This window comes from Schistocerca serialis, chromosome 5 (assembly GCF_023864345.2).
Source record: "Schistocerca serialis cubense isolate TAMUIC-IGC-003099 chromosome 5, iqSchSeri2.2, whole genome shotgun sequence".
Taxonomy (NCBI): domain Eukaryota; kingdom Metazoa; phylum Arthropoda; class Insecta; order Orthoptera; family Acrididae; genus Schistocerca; species Schistocerca serialis.
The window spans coordinates 403,223,663-403,241,802 of NC_064642.1; the positions used below are offsets into that span (position 1 = coordinate 403,223,663).

Here is an 18,140-nt window from a genome sequence, read left to right on the forward strand (position 1 = left end):
AAGCACAAAAATGACGAAGTTTTCGGGTGTTTCTACAGAGGTATTTGTACAGTGTGGTACTACACTCCATTCCTAACTCATATTCCGAAACGTAAAATCCAAAACAAGACGTCGATGTGAATGTCAATAAAATGACATAATGTGACATTTACGACAGTTTTCAGAACACAGTCAATATTCTATCGTTATCATGCATTAATGGAAGCCCATGGTCAGCGAAATTTGAACAGCATTACGTACTCTAACCACACTTTTCGGTACTGTGAAGAGTGGCATGCCTGGGTCGGCTGCTAGCCTCTTAGAATTCGTGGCGCTGCAGTGCTCAAGCGCGGATCTGAGGCAAATTGCTTCTCATCGGCTGGCGCGAGGAGAACTGACAACGTTTCGGTTCGCTAGGACCTTTCGGCATCGCTTTCGAAATGCGTACTGAATAATGTTGGGGCTCTGTTTCGAAAACAAGACAGTTCGGTGCACTCACATACCGAACCGATCGCAAAATGGCGGAAAGATACAGCATAGGCCCCCAGGCCCGGGATCGAATCCGCCCATTGGATTAATGACGAAGGCCGGTGTGCCGGCCAGCCTGGATGTGGTTTTTAGGCGGTTTTCCACATCGCCGTAGGTGAATACCTGGCTGGCCCCACGGCCCGCCTCTGTTACACGACTCGCAGACATTTTAAAATATTCGCACTATTTCACGACTTACACTAGACGCAGACAGCTGGGATACACTAATTCCATCCTGGTAGGGCTTCTGGCCACCCTCTGGATGATGATGATGATGATGATGATGATGATGATGATGATGATGATGATGATGATGATGATGATGATGATGATGATGATGATGATGATGATGATGATGATGATGATGATGATGATATGGGTTTGTCTGCCTGTTTATGTGGCGTGTGAGGAGTTGCACTGCGAAGCCAGAATGTGTGAATTTTGCTTCACCCTGTACATGTATGGTTGTCACCTTTGTCCTCTCTTCACAATACTGTACATATAATCATTCTACATAGTCACACTCATTTTAACACGTGTTTATGTACCTGATGATGTAACGAATACCGTGTTGTGATATCGTGTTTTTACAGATCAAGTTGGATGTTCAGGTCTTCCAGGTGATGCTGGTTACGTTGAAGCTAGGGTCACAATAAAGTACGTCTGTTATGTAATACTGGTAGCAGCTTTTTGGTCATGTAAGAACGCCTTTCATAATTCTGTAGGTCCACGAAGTCGAAAAATGGGGACTGTGAACAAGTGTAAAAGAACTTAATGAACTGTCAGGCCTCATCCATAAAGTGCGGGTCGGGGGAAAAGACTGGCAACTTGGCAACCAAACTTCTCCACATGGGAATTTACGGGCATCATTTGGGGAGGGAAAATCGGCATGCTCTGGATGGATACCTAGCCAGGCAGTTAAGTATTTTTACTAACCAACTTTCAGTAGGACTGGCTCCAAGGATTTTTCCGCCTCGTGCAGAATTTTCAAGCGCCCGGTATCGAGAAGGTGTGCTTTTCGACAGGCCAAGACCATTATTTATTTATCAAAACAAGCAGCTACTTAAGCACTTTCCTTCATTGTGTGAAAAGCAATACTTAAACGCTAAATAAAGTTGTTGAAACGTAAACCGAATGAAATACGATAAAATTGGATAAACAGTTCATGCAGTGCATTTTAGTTGCTTCAGCTCCAAAAAAAGATTTGACAGGTTTTTTCCACATTACCTTAAATATTCATTGATTATGGCTTTAACGCCGAGATAAAAAAGGCAGTGAGGGAAAATGAAGTTACACAGGTCAAAAATTAAAGGACTGTGATAAGAGGAGGTAACTGCTGGCAGATCCAAAGGAGAGGTAGTAGTGGGTGGGAGAAAATACCCCTTAATCACAAAGTCTAAATTTAAAATGTTGAATTTAAAAGACAGACATCACGGTTAGTGCATAGTTTCATTTTTCCTCTATTTATTACAAAGTGTTTTTCTCAGCAATAACACTATAGGTATTTAAGGAACTATCAGGCCATCATATTTTGAAATTTATCTTGGTTTATTAGGTAGTTTCTCGCTTTTGTAGAGGCTGTCAAGCTGACACAGGTACATTTCATGTGTTATGTAGGTGAACGGCAGAAACAGGTGCAAGACTCCCAGTTGCGATCATTGCTATTTTAAGATTTGACAAACGTGACCAACCCCAGTGCTTACTTCATCAATCTGTTTCACAATACCGTAGATAGTCCCCAGTAAAACATGAGATTTTATAAATGACTTGTATTTCCAACTTACTCTCACACATCTTCATCTTTACAACCCATCATTGTCTTGTTTTGATTTGTCCTTTTGGAACCGTATAAAATCTTAATACTTTGCCACTGCCAAAAGCCTCTCACCCTTGGCAGTGGCATGGTTTGCTCCTGGCCCTGGTTTTAAGTGTAAAAGTGTTGTGAGTCATGACGGATGTCTTGTTTTTACAAGTGCTAAGTGGACCCTTAAGCATTAGCATGAAAGTGAGAGTACTCTGGGGCACGCACCAGGACCTGCTTCCATGCTTCATTAAAACAGTCCGTACATGGTAGGGACCATCTTACACTCTGTTTTCCAATAACAGTTAACCATTTAGTTCATAAGAGACTATCGACCCATGTAAGATTCAGACTAAGTACCTACAACCGAACAATTTGTGTGGCATAGTGGAAATAAATTAGGCTTAAATACAAAAAACATCCTCATGAATTAGTCTATCTGTAAGTGAAAACTGTATCAAAATCCCTACACCTAATCCTGAAATTAGCCTTCGTATACAGAAAAAGGTGGTGGGGGACTTCATAAGATTTGTCGGTTAACACCAGAAGAAAGAAGGTGAGGATTGAGATTCTGGTTGTGGTGGGAGGTACAGTTTGTTGCACCCCCTCTCCTAATATAATTTGCAGACATGCTTACTGTTTAACAAGCCATCGGTGACTAACATTTTTAAAATAACAACATAGTCTGTATTGAAATACGGAATGGCTATTTGATGATAATTTGCCTCTGTTGGCTAAATTATTTGAAGATGATAATTAAGACTTTTCCCCCACAACAATGGAGCCACATGTCACACAGCTGTAATTGATAAATAGTAATCAAAATAATCCTTGACTTAAATCACATGGACACTTGAAACTGTACATTAAGAATAGGAGTCAGTTGTTGGTGTTTTGCACAGCGCACCACTTTATTGGTAAGAAGCTTTTACCAGTTGTTAACTGCAACTAGCTTCTTGGAATCCTCCTTGTTGTCCTGTGCTTGATCTATGTGACTTTGCCTTATTACCACAATTGAAGATCCATGTGGTTTTTGCTTCCTTTGTCCTAAGAGCTCAGTCAGCTGTAAGAGATCTGCATTTTAACATGGAACCAGATTGCCACATCATGGACAATAGTAAAATTAAAATGAAGCTGATGGGCATAGTCTGCTTACCAGAACAGTGCTCTCGACATTTAAATATTCAGCACAGTGTGACTAACATTTTTAAAATGATAACAACATAGTCTGTATTGAAATACGGAATGGCTATTTGATGATAATTTGCCTCTGTTGTTTGATACAAACAAAACAAAATTCTGTGGTACGTGAGAGTGAAGAGTGCTCTGCATGGTTATCATAGATATGAATATCCAAATCTCAGAATATAACTACTACTGATGCCTAATGCATTAATGATGGATGTTACACTTGTTATTCCCTAGATCCTTGAGCATATCAATGGTTGTCATACATTTACATATTAGTCTTACACATCGCTGTGTGCAAAAAAATAGTTTGTAATGAAGACAAATAGCATTAACAATGAAATTCAGTTAAATACACTACTCATTTACAATGTTCTAAAATTCCCAACATGTGTAGTGTGCAATCACTTATAGGAAACTTGTTTTGATGTTAATGTCATAAGGTCATTTGCCACCTCACCTCCTCCTGCGTTCCATTCCACGCCCTCCCTGCCATCTTTCAAGCAGTCATTAGATGTAACAAGTTAATAAATTTGATGGTCCTTATGTAATATAAACTGACATTAACTCTGAATGTTGGTATCCTATGATGATCTGCCTTCACTTTTTGGCCATTTTGACAGTGGACTGGGGCAGATAGTGTTAATACTTTCTGTTGAGTGAAATGAATTGTTCACAGGAATGACAACAAATGTTAAAGATTGCTGCAGGAGCATATAATGTAGTTTATTGGAATTTAGAACTGGCCATGTAGAATTCCCATTCTGCCTGAAGATGGAATGGTGTTTCACAAGTAAAGATAAATGAGTGTTAAAATATTATAACATAAAGCAGGAAGGATATGCTCTGTGGAAAATTTATAATCACATTTACAGATTAGTTCAGTGCACTGGATGTTAAGAGGTACCATGTCTGAGAGATACGTCGTGCAGTTTAAACATCTCGACAAAACATCTGAGAAATCGCACTTGATTCTGTACTGTCCTCCCTGTAAATCAATGTTACAATTGTGAAAGTAACATTCAGTATTTCATTTTTGTCTGCTATTCTTTTTTTATGCTGCAAATGTATTGGAATGAGAGTTCCTGATTTATTATTAAAACTCTTCTGATAGTAAGCCACCAAGTGATTGATCTAGTCTGTTAGTGGGCAATGCTCTTACCTTCTGAGCTATACAGGCATGACTCATAACTGTACACAGAATGGCTTCCCATGGAAGCGATAGACCCATGTTTGAGTCACAATTCAACATGTAGTTCTGTTGCCAGGAAGTTTAACAACAATATTCACCACACTGTTTAGTGAAACATTATAGTGAAAATCTGTTGTAATTATTGAGAATTCCAGGTGGAAGCTTGTACAGTATTAAGGTAGTATGCTCCTCTTAACTACCAATTTTGTTCAGTTACTTGTCCAACCATGCTGATATAGGTCTTTCTCATTACTTGTTGAAAATGAGAGGGGGCAAGAGGGTGGTTGGTTTTTGGTCACTGTTAGCAATTTCTTACCACATCCTTACTGACCCACAGCAGTGCTCAATATGGGCTGCAGTTTTTTTATATCTTTCTGATCTGCTCTTTAGAAGTTACTCTCTGAACCTTTAGCTTTGTGTAGTGTTTACCACGTAGCAGTACATAGTTTTAAGCTTAAGTTTTCCTTTACCACTTTGTAGTGTGAACTGTCTGGGATGTTTGAAAGTTTCAATGTGCTGGTGTCCCCTAATTATCTTTATTAACTGATGTGATACTCAGAGTGAATTATTGTATATTTGCAACCTATTTTTTTGTGCTTGAGAATTTCTTTCTGTGAGGTTTTGTGTATAGAAGAAATATTATTCAGAGAAATAAACCTTTAGGGTACAGATTTTGAGCACGCACAGTCCTTACATACTCTCACGTTAACACTCAACTATTTATATTTACTTTGTGGGGAAATAGATGGGAAGAAACAAAAATTGGGAAAATCTTACACTTTGGCCATGAAGTTCTGTAATAACAACTACGTTCTATTAATTTTGTACAGAGATATGTTCAATTAAAGTGATAAATTCCATCATTTTAACTGAAATTGAATAATATATTGGCCGTAACACCTTGTATTTCTGTAGAATTATCTTTAATATTGGTCTTCACAGCTTCAGTGAAGATCTCATTGATGCAAAAGCTTTGCTTTAAAAAATTTTTGTCAATTTTGTTTGCTTGTAAATGATACATTTGCCCAAATTAACTAAGTTTTTATTTTTATTTTATTTATTTTTTTCCAGAATGATCAGATGGTCAGACAGCGCGTAAGGAATCACAATCGTGATTTCCTACCACAGCACCATGGGACTCGAACTCGGAACAATAAGTACCTGCTACCAACACCAACTTCACATCTAGTCATAGTATTAGCTCTTCTTCTAGTCCTGTGTTTGCTCATCACTTATCTAGAAAAACAGTTACCGACACCACTTATGGAAGAAGATGCTGCCACACATCCTGGAAGATTCATATCTGAAAGAGCCATGAAAGATTTAGTCAATCTCACAAGCATTGGACCAAGACCAACAGGGAGCTATGAAAATGAAGTGCTTGCTGTTCGGTGTTTAGCAACAAGAATCAACAAAATCATTAAAGATGCAAAGTCCTCTCATAAAATCTGGCTTGACCTTCAGAAGACAAGTGGAGCATTCCCCCTTTCATTTCTGGATGGGATGACTAATGTTTACAGAAATGTACAAAATATTATTGTTAAAGTTGGACCTAACAGTGGAAGTCGTCACAGCTTGTTGATGAATTGTCACTTTGACACTGTGCAGGACAGCCCAGGTAACACACCTTTCAGATAGAATTTTCATTTCTTGTAATATGTCCTGCGTGCTAAGGAAAAAAAAAATGCAAAAGGAAAAATAAGTGTTTCATCTTTGTGTTGTGTATACCTTTTTTGTTATTCTGAAACAACACAATATTTAGTGTGACACGAGGTCTGTCATTGTGAGTGACACATATTTCCTTCTAATTATTTATGATGTGTGTTCTATGTTCACTTTGAGTGATCGTTTAACAAATCCTGGTAGTTCGTAGTTTTTCTGTTTTAAACATATGATTTACTTGTCAAAAGTATACATCCAGAGCTATAGCTCCATATAGACAGACAGAAAATATGTAGAGAGAGAGAGAGAGAGAGAGAGAGAGAGAGAGAGAGAGAGAGAGAGAGAGAGAGAGAGAGAGAGAGAGAGAGAGAGAGAGAGAGAGAGAGAATTATGCACAAAAATAGTATACAGTGCTTGCACGGCATGTTTTGATATAGACAGACACAGGTGTCAGAAGAGAGAATCATTCACTAAATGCAACATAGTTAGTTTAGTTCAGTTAGATAATTCATTTGTAATGATGTAGAATGTGGTAGTATGCAGACAGCCAAGGTAGTTTCCATTGCTGCATTTGTATGATGATGCTTACAGGAAACAGATAATGTGCAAATGAGGGAATAAAAAGAAACACCCAGAGTTGATAAAAAGTGAACCAAGTCATTTAGAAGTAATTGAGGTGATATTAGTGTAACCATAGTTCCTTGATCACCATGTAGTTTGAAAATATTGCTGATATCACCAAAGTTGTAATATAAAATTCTCAAAAATATCTAAATATCTTTCTCTACTTTTGGATGTAGTCAGTGATGTATTTATATATACATAAGGGAATGTCTGGATAAAAGAACCCAACTAGTGTCAAACATCAGCCTTTTATTAATTTCTGAGAGTGTATCATAGCATTGCATGGGAGCAAGTCATGCGCAGAGGAAAAACCCAGACAAGAAGAGAATCAAAGCATTTGAGATGTGGTGCTTTAAAAGGATGTTGAAATAGTAGATGGACTGATAGGATAAGTAATGAGATGGTTTTCCACGGAATTTGTAAGGAAAGTAACATACGGAGAACACTGACAAGTAGGGACAGGGTTATAAAACATCTGTTAAGGTGTGAGGGGCTCTAGAGGGAACTGTAGAGGATAAGAATTGTAGGGGAAGACAGAGATTGGATTATATGCAATAAATAATTAAGGACATTTGATGCAACTGCTACTCTGATGTGAAGCGGTTGGCATAAGATCGGAAGTAGTTGCAGGGTATATAAAACCGTTTAGAGAGAAGGTAGAAAGGGTAACATAAATTAATATTCACTGCAGCATTACTTGAAACATTGTGGGAATATACGCAGTCTCTAATTTCAGTTGCTTGTGTAACAAAATTGTAGAGGAGAATGGACAATCTGCACACTGGGTGGCAGAATGGGCTGTGGTCAGGATGCCTGCAGTACACCACCCTAGATGTTACTACAGTGGTGTGATGTGGAGGACTGGTCTCAAGTGGTTAGATGACATCCCTCATGGAAATAGCATTCACGAATACAGCTAACATTGCTGGCAGCTGGAGAGTAGAGCTACCTGTCTAAAATGGGTAGTATTTGTACAGGTGTGACTCATTTATGTCTAGCTATGACATTGTTCCCCATATGTAAGTCACAACAGTCAGACCTCGGTTGTGTGCCAATTGAGCTGCCAATGCCACATTGGCTTTTGCCTTTATGCTGTGTCAATGACTGCTGCTCTGGCTTCAGTGTCAGGGCTTGAGTATGTGGTAACTGCCCTGATGTGGTGGCAGCATTGCTTGCAGTATTAGCAGGTATCCCCTGATATAACCACACCAGGGCAGCTTCCTGTCAGACCTGTTTCCATTGTGCTTCTTGTATAAACTCATGGGATGTGCCTTCACTTTTCTTTAGCCATGTCAAGTACAACAATTGTGGCATAGCATGCCTCCCCTCTCTGGGAGATCTGGCCACCAGATCACAGATCATGGGAATCTTGGCGAACACATTACGGTTCAACAAATATGTAAAGAACATTGTCTGCTTTGTTGCACTAATTCAGCTTAAACTGTAGAATTCAGTAGCTGATTACTTAGTTAATTTTTACTTCCTAATTACTATTTTCCAAGGTGAACTCAGTCTACTGACAACTGATGCACTGGAAGTTCACATGGGTGGATATTTTCTGCTTAAAACAGATGCAAGTTGCACAAAGTAGACTCAGTGACACAAAGATCCAGAAATTGAGACAATAATCATTATGAATTTGTTGTGTCAATCATCGTGCTACTGTTGCATGTATACTGAGGAAAATGCCCGACAGTAATGCGTACTTTGAGTCGCTTCAAGCTCATTGAGCAAATGGATTAAGTAGAGTTTCAAGGTGTCAGTGAGATAGGTCAGGTTCTGGACTGGGAGGACTTCCAGTGGTTTCTGTGGCCAGTACAATGAAGGCTGTGCCACATTCACAACGGTGGTATCAGTCTGTGATCCCCAAAGTTGTCTTTAATTAACAACCTAATACCTTGTAGCTCTAATTGTATCATGCCACTAGGGCTATCTCATTTAGAACAATTAGCAACAAACACTGCAGATTCCTACTTGTAATAGGTCCAGTGCATGCCTGCCCTTTGATAATAACCTTAGAGCACTTCAATATTGCATGTACATTGTTCCCCGTTTTGCCTAAAAATATCTGATCTTGCATGCCTCGGTGTTTGGCCTGGACTACCTGGGTCAGCCGTATGATGGATCTACATTCCCTCTCTCTGACAGTGATGAAGCTCATCCACAGACATTAACAGGAAACTCCCAGCCTCCTTGGAAATGAACATCATTCATCTTTCACTCTTATTTATGTATATTTCCCTAGATTTTCCAATTTTACTGTGTAAAGGTGGAATGTAGAATATTTGTACCATGCATTGGCACTTGCCATCAGAAAGTGTACCAGCACATATAAACAAGTACGATCAGTGCTGATTCCAATCGCTGCAATGTGATATGACAGGATCTTTTCATACAATGGTGTGATGAACTCTAATTCAGTTGATGGTTCCTTCTGGACCTCCCATAGGCCAGCTAGAAATTGCTCTGGAGGTAAAAACGTGGGGATTGTCCATGCGCCACATGATGTATGGTCTTTTGCAACCACTTTACTCATTCATCCACTATGGTGACTGCTAATGACTGTAAGAACCTCACTAAAATTACCCTCGTGTCTAAAAATTTTAACCTGATCTATACAATGCTATGATCCAGAATTCATCACACCAGCAGCCGCTCTCACATAACCCGTTCATTTCTCCATTGGTTCCTATATGGCACGAGCATTGTTCAGTATGCCCTGCTTCAAATTTGCCAGTTGTGTAGTGTGCCACACACTTATTGCTTTGTTACTATCCACTATTCTCCTCACCTGTTAGTGTCATCCAGTTCTCAGATACTGTCATTATCTGTGGTCCCGAGTACTGCCTTAAACAACATACCCCATGTCCAGTCACCTTCTGGTAAAACACTGCGATGTGCTTGGTACTAAATCTGCCTCATGGTGTAACTGCTCGTGGAGACTTTTGTAGGAAAGACGTAACCCTTTGAATTACCCTTTTGGTGATATCATTTCATCCACTTGGTATGACCCTCTGATACTGTGTAACGAACATATTTGTCTTACCCTTCTTGGTAATGAGCCTGTTAACAAAACCCATTGAACTATGTGGTAGTCTGGTAATTCATCCCTTCAAATGCTCAGCTTTATCATGGCACTGGTGACTTCATCATGGCTAAGTTCAACGCTTCACCTGTCCAGATCATGTTTATGTTGTTGTTGTTGTTGTTGTTGTTGTTGTTGTTGTCTTCAGTCCTGAGGCTGGTTTGATGCAGCTCTCCATGCTACTCTATCCTGTGCAAGCTTCTTCATCTCCCAGTAACTACTGCAGCCTACATCCTTCCGAATCTGCTTAGTGTACTCATCTCTTGATCTCCCTCTACAATTTTTACCCTCCACACTGCTCTCCAGTACTAAATTTGTGTTCCCTTGATGCCTCAGAATGTGTCCTACCAATCGGTCCCTTCTTCTCGTCAAGTTGTGCCACAAACTCCTCTTCTCACCAGTTCTATTCAATACCTCCTCATTAGTTATGTGGTCTACCCCTCTAATCTTCAGCATTCTTCTGTAGCACCACATTTCGAAAGCTTCTATTCTCTTCTCGTCCAAACTATGTATCGTCCATGTTTCACTTCCATAAATGGCTACACTCCACACAAATACTTTCAGAAACGATTTCCTGACATTTAGATCTATACTCAATGTTAACAAATTTCTCTTCTTCGGAAACACTTTCCTTGCTATTGCCAGTCTACATTTTATATCCTCTCTACTTCGACCATCATCAGTTACTTTGCTTCCCAAATAGCAAAACTCCTTTACTACTTTAAGTGTCTCATTTCCTAATCTAATTCCCTCAGCATCACCTGACTTAATTAGACTACATTCCATTATCCTCGTTTTGCTTTTGTTGATGTTCATCTTATATCCTCCTTTCAAGACACTGTCCATTCCGTTCAACTGCTCTTCCAAGTCCTTTGCTGTCTCTGTCATCGGCGAACCTCAAAGTTTTTATTTCTTCTCCATCGATTTTAATACCTACTCCGAATTTTTCTTTTGTTTCCTTCACTGCTTGCTCAATATAGACGGAATAACATCGGGGAGAGGCTACAACCCTGTCTCGCTCCCTTCCCAACCACTGCTTCCCTTTCATGCCCCTCGACTCTTATAACTGCCATCTGGTTTCTGTACAAATTGTAAATAGCCTTTCGCTCCCTGTATTTTACCCCTGCCACCTTCAGAATTTGAAAGAGATTATTCCAGTCAACATTGTCAAAAGCTTTCTCCAAGTCTACAAATGCTAGAAACGCAGGTTTGCCTTTTCTTAATCTAGCTTCTAAGATAAGTCGTAGGGTCAGTATTGCCTCACGTGTTCCCATATTTCTACGAAATCCAAACTGATCTTCCCCAAGGTCGGCTTCTACCAGTTTTTCCATTTGTCTGTACAGAATTTGCGTTAGTATTTTGCAGCCGTGACTTATTAAACTGATAGTTTGGTAATTTTCACATCTGTCAACATCTGCTTTCTTTGGGATTGGAATTATTATATTCTTTTTGAAGTCTGAGGGTATTTCGCCTATCTCATATATTTTGCTCACCAAATGGTAGAGTTTTGTCAGAAATGGTTCTCCCAAGGCTGTCAGCAGTTCTAATGGAATGGTGTCTACTCGTGGGGCCTTGTTTCGACTTAGGTCTTTCAGTGATCTATCAAATTCTTCACACAGTATCATTTCTCCCATTTCATCTTCATCTACATCCTCTTCCATTTCCATAATGTTGTCCTCAAGAACATCGCCCTTGTATAGTCCCTCTATATACTCCTTCCACCTTTCTGCTTTCCCTTCTTTGCTTAGAACTAGGTTCCCATCTGAGCCCTTGATATTCATACAAGTGGTTCTCTTTTCTCCAAAGGTCTCTTTAATTTTCCTGTGGGCAGTATCTATCTTACCCCTAGTGAGGTAAGCCTCTATATCCTTACATTTGTCCTCTAGCCATACCTGCTTAGCCATTTTGCACTTCCTGTCTATCTCATTTTTGAGACGTTTGTATTCCTTTTTGCCTGCTTCATTTACTGCATTTTTATATTTTCTTCTTTCATCTATTAAATTCAGTATTTCTTCTGTCACCTAAGGATTTCTACTAGCCCTCGTCTTTTTACTTACTTGATCATCTGCTGCCTTCACCACTTCATCCCTCAAAGCTATCCATTCTTCTTCTACTGTATTTCTTTCCCCCATTCTTGTCAATTGTTCCTTTATGCTTTTCCTGAGACTCTCTACAACCTCTGGTTCTTTCAGTTTATCCAGGATCCATCTCCTTAAATTCCCACATTTTTGCAGTTTCTTCAGTTTTAATCTACAGTTCATAACCAATAGATTGTGGTCAGAGTCTACATCTGCCCCTGGAAGTGTCTTACAATTTAAAACCTGGTTCCTAAATCTCTGTCTTACCATTATATAATCTGATACCTTCCAGTGTCTCCAGGCTTCTTCCATGTATACAACCTCCTTTTATGATTCTTGCACCAAGTGTTAGCTATGATTAAGTTGTGCTCTGTGCAAAATTCTACCAGGCGGCTTCCTTTCTCATTTCTTACCCCCAATCCATATTCACTTACTACGTTTCCTTCTCATCCTTCTCCTACTATTGAATTCCATTCACCCATGACTATTAAATTTTCGTCACCCTTCACTATCTGAATAATTTCTTTTATTTCATCATACATTTCTTCAATTCCTTTGTCATCTGCAGAGCTAGTTGGCATATAGACTTGTACTACTGTTGTAGCGTGGGCCTGGTGTCTATCTTGGCCACAATAATGCGTTCACTATGTTGTTTGTAGTAGCTTACCCGAACTCCTATTTTTTTATTCATTATTAGACCCACTCCTGCATTACCCCTATTTGATTTTGTATTTATAACCGTGTATTCACCTGACCAGAAGTCTTGTTCCTCCTGCCACCGAACTTCGCTTATTCCCCTGTATCTAACTTCAACCTATCCATTTTCCCTTTTTAAATTTTCTAATCTACCTGCCCGATTAAGAGATCTCACATTTCACGCTCCGATCCATAGCACGCCAGTTTTCTTTCTCCTGATAACGACGTCCTCCTGAGTAGTCCCCGCCCGGAGATCCAAATGGGGGACTATTTTACCTCCGGAATATTTTACCCAAGAGGACGCCATAATCATTTATCCATACAGTAAAGCTGCATGCCCTCGGGAAAAATTACGGCTGTAGTATCCCCTTGCTTTCAGCCGTTCGCAGTACCAGCACAGCAAGGCCGTTTCGGTTAATGTTACAAGGCCAGATCAGTCAATCATCCAGACTTTTGCCCCTGCAACTACCAAAAGGGCTGCTGCCCCTCTTCAGGAACCATACATTTGTCTCAACAGATACCCCTCCATTGTGGTTGCACCTACGGTACGGCTATCTGTGTCGCTGAGGCACGCAAGCCTCCCCACCAACGGCAAGGTCTATGGTTCATGGGGAGGATCATGTTTATATAGAACCTCAAAATAGGCAACTAACACCAGTTTTGCCAAATCCAAGTCATCAAATCCAAAAAATTGTTACCAGGGATGGGAAATATCCTCTTACTCTCTACTTCCTGTACACAAACTCCACTCCTGCTTGTAAACCATTGTGATATGGCTAATTCACCATTATCATTCAGTGGTTCTACCACAAAAAATATGTCAAATAGTTCCATTCTTCTGTTCACCCAAACTAATTGCCCTGTACCTTGCGACATCTTTTTTCACGAGTTGAGTCATAATGTCTTTGCATGCAGTTTAATTGGTTTGTTCCTTGTGAGGCATGAACTTGTCACTGTGTGTCACTGACAACAGTTTCCCCCAAGGGGAACAAAACCCCAGATCAATTTTTGCATGATTTTTATTTAGGAAATCTAACTTTAGGATCTTGTCGCACCCTTCACCCCCACGGGCAGAACTTCCATACTCTTTTGGATGTGATTTGCTTCAACTTAAAAACCTGACTTTGCTGAGCCATTCGATTCATAATGATTATTCCCTGCCTCTTAGAACCTAGAATGTGGAGGTCTCAACTGCCTTTTACCCAAGAGCTCCAGACTTGCCAGACACGTGAGCCCCTGTGTCTAACAATAACTAATACTCTCTAACATCTACTATAAAAATTAACATACACACTCTTTGCATACATTTCTGTAAGCATGGAAACATACTGGGAATGCCATCCAGCAGATTTGGAGTTCCCATTGGTGTTCAATGATGATACCCTTGTCCTTGTCCATCTTACTCCTACAAACCTGCTCTTGATACCCAGCCACTTCACATTTTGTTCACTGTGATTGGTGACACTGCCTTAGAATGTGGCTGAAACATCCACATCTGTAACACATTACATTAATAGATAACACGTTTCTTTTATCCTCTACTCCCATCACTGTGTCTCTCTTCAAGCTCTTTGGCTACCCTGATGGCAGCAGCTAGGTCCATTGGGCTCCTGCATGCACCCACCCCTGTGGGTTCTGGGTAAGAATAGGCCCATAGTATTCCTGCCTGTCATAAGAGGTGACTTAAAGGAGTCTCCAACATTTCGGCGTTAGTGTGATTGTTCCCTAAGGAGTTTGACCTCTACTTTTCAAAATTTTCTGTTAGTGTGTACCATTTGGGGAAGGACGCCTTATGTGGTGCATCATAAATCCATCTTGCCTTAATATCTGGCACACTCGATATGGTCATGGAGTTGGACTTGCACCGAGCTTCCGGCCATTTTGGCTGCAGTGTGTTCTGGGTAGCATACATTCCCTCCATTGTGCGTTTCTATCTTCACCCTCATGATACAAATGGATATTCCATACCCGAAATCCAGCACAGTAGCCAGTCCATTGTGGTGGGGTCGTCATGTACCCCTCTTAATGGTAGCCTCCTGACTACACAGGGATTGCACTGCTGATGCCTGAGCTGCTACCTCCACACATATGCCAAGGAGTAGATCCCTATCTCCCTGGGGCATCGGGACTCCTGGCAAAGGCCATCCTGCCAGGTGGTCTTTGCTGTGGCTGGGTGTGCCCATGGGGAGAGCCCCTGGTCGGAGTGGGTGGCATCCGGGTAGATGACACACAGTGAAGCGTGGCACATGTTCTCTTGCTGGTGGCCAGCCACCAGTAGTCTCTCTCACTTAAATGTGCAGAAGTATGACCCCCAAATCGTTCCCTCCCTGGCCACACCTTGGGAGGAACGTAGGGCTTCAGAGTGACAGGATCCTTATTCACCACACTATTTAGTTTGCAGTAGAACTGATGGGTATTCCTTTCTGGAAACCAAGCCTCTGTTTTTTGTTGAGCACCTGGAAGATAAGTTTGGGGAAGCGACAGCACTATCCAAAATGTGCAGTGGGTTGGTTTTGATTCAGGTGGTATCCCCAACCCAGTCCATGGCATTACTTACCTGTGACAAGCTGGGTGATATCCCTGTTTTGGTCACTCCCCACAAAAGCCTCAATATGGCCCAGGGCATTATTTTTCACCACGACCTCCTGTTACATTCTGATGATGAGCTACATGCTAATTTAGAATGACGGGGTGTTCATTTCGTCTGGCACGTTTACAGGGGACCAAAAGACAATTTGGTTGCCACCAGTGCCTTCATCTTTGCCTTCGAAGGTGATTCATTACCTGAAAGGGTCAAGGTGATGGTGTACCGCTGTGACGTCAAACACTATGTCCCTCCCTTTATGCGGCGCTTTACGTGTTGGAAATCTGGGCATATGTCCTCCCAGTGCCCTTCCAGTGCCACATGTAGAGATTGCGGATGTTCGCTTCACCCTAATACTCAATGTGCGCCTCACTCCCCCTGCTTGCTGGACTGCCGGTACTCCAAAAGGAGTGTAAAATAATGGAGTTCAAGACTCTGGACAGGCTATCTTACCGTGAGGCTAAACTAAAATTTTAAAGGCTTACACCCTGTTCCCATGGTCTTTTCTTATGCAACTGCCGTGACGGCATCACCATCAAAGACTCTGTTCTGCCCACCATCTAAGGCTGCTCCTGTCGGCCCTCAGGGCCACCCTTTTTCTTTCCCCCTGCAGTTGGCTGGGGGAAAGGCTTCTTCTGATACTCCCAGAGCTTCTACTTTGGGAGCATTGCCCCCCAAAAAGCCGGGGACACTGGTCCCCCCCCCCCTCCCCCCCCCCCCATGTCTGCTCCCCACTCATGTGTGCTCCAGCTCCCATCCTGCGGAAGGAGTCCCTTGGGACCCTACCTTCCACAATCTCCCCCTCCCCCCCCCTCCCCCCCCCCAGTGGTCCAGCAGACACCAGCAAGTGGCTGAAAGAGCCAGTGGCTGCTGGTCGAAGGGCTTCAAGATCTTCGTCTGTCCCTGTAGCTCTGTAGCTACTTCTGAGAAGCCCTCCCAGCAGGCCCCTGAGGAGCAGCAAGAGGGCAAAACTTCAAAGAAAAAGTCTGCTGAGGAACAGGAACCTCTTGTGCCCCCCTATACCAGCATTCTCCCCACGGCTCTGCGTCCGAGGATGAGGTGGAGATTCTGGCGTCCCCTGAGGACCTGGATGTCGCCGATGCCTCGGATGCAATGGTACTAGATGCCAATACTCAGCAAGTGGCGACAGGTGCTGCTGAGGCCTAATTTGCCTCCTTGGTCAGTCCATGCTGCCCCACACGACAGAAGCGTCACTCTCCAGTGGAACTGCTGTGGTTTTTTTCTCCCTCCTGGCTGAGTTGCGTCAACTCTTAAGCAGTACACCTGCCTTTTGCATTGCCCTTCACGAGACCTGGTTTCGCGCTATGCGGACCCCCGCCCTTAGTGGCTACCGATGGTGCTACAAAAACCATCCCGCATGTGACAGTCTGTCAGGTGGCGTATGTGTTTTCGTCCTTACCTCTGTCTGTAGTGAACCTGTGCCCCTTCAAACACCATTAGAAGCTGTTGCTGTCAGGGTAAGGGCACTGCAGGAAATTACCATTCGTAACATCTACCTCCTTCCTAGATGGTGAAGCACTACCCCATATTTTGGCTGCACTCATTTTGCAACTGCCCCAACCTTTTCTCCTGAGTCCCTACCACAGCATCCCTCATCTCAACGCCTGCCCAGATGGGTTCTTCCCAAGGCTGACTGGAACACCTTTACATCCGCTACCAACATAGTATATCCATCGCATGCTGCCATCGATGAAGTGATCCGTCTCGTCACTGATACCATCGTCGCCGCAGCTGAATCAGCAATCCCTCAATCCTCCAGTTGCCCCCGGCAGAAGTCAGTACCTTGGTGGTCACCTGAAATCGCTGCAGCCATTAGAGACCATAGGCGGGCCCTCCGACGACATAAGCGCCACCCCTCCCTGGAGGACATCATTGCTTTCAAATGGCTACGAGCACAGGCTCGCCTTATCATCAAACAAAAGAAGCAGGAGTGTTGGGAACACTGTCTTCACCACTGGAACAGGAACTTCCCTCTCTCGGATTTGGACTAAGCTCCGCAGACTTTATGGCTACCAGAACCAAGCAAGAGTACCGGGCATTTCCTCAAATGGAGCTGTATCTGCCGATCCCGACGTAATTGCAGAACATCTTGCTGTGCATTATTCTCGCATCTCTGCATCAGCAAATTACCATTCCACTTTTTGTCTCCTCAGAGGGTGGAGTGACACCACCTGTCTTTTGCTCCACTCCACCCTGAGCCTTACAATGCTCCTTTTAGTGAGTGGGAATTCCTTAGGGCCCTTGCCGACTGTCCTGACACATCACCTGGCCCAGATCACATCCATTTGCAAATGCTGAAACATCTGTCACCAGATTCCCAACGCCGCCTCCTGGCTGTCTTAAACCGCATTTGGAGCGAAGGCGAATTCCCATCACAATGGAGGGAAAGTGTCATCATTCCGGTGCTAAAGCCCGGGAAGAACCCACAAGATGTTGACAGCTATCACCCCATCAGCCTCACCAATGTCCTGTGCAAGCTGTTGGAAAGTATGGTGAGCCAGCAGTTGTGTTGGCACCTTGAGTCTCGGGACCTCCTGGCTCCGTCTGTGCAGTTTTTGCCAAGGACGCTCCACCATTGACAACTTGGTGTACCTGGAGTCTGCCATTCGGTCAGCCATTTCCTGGCAATAACACCTTATCGCAGTCTCTTTCGATCTCACGAAGGCCTACAATACCACTTGGTGACACCACATTCTCGCTAC

The 18,140-nt window shown here is 42.4% G+C and overlaps 1 protein-coding gene across 2 annotated transcripts in view; it reads left to right on the plus strand.

Moving 5' to 3' along the window:
- Positions 1–18,140, plus strand: part of LOC126480806 (endoplasmic reticulum metallopeptidase 1-like) — a 300,067-nt gene that overhangs the window by 217,377 nt on the left and 64,550 nt on the right. For both annotated transcript variants that reach the window (XM_050104129.1, XM_050104128.1), the window contains one exon: positions 5,760–6,306. In XM_050104129.1, the coding sequence (XP_049960086.1) occupies positions 5,760–6,306 (547 nt within the window). The remainder of the gene's footprint in view (positions 1–5,759; positions 6,307–18,140) is intronic.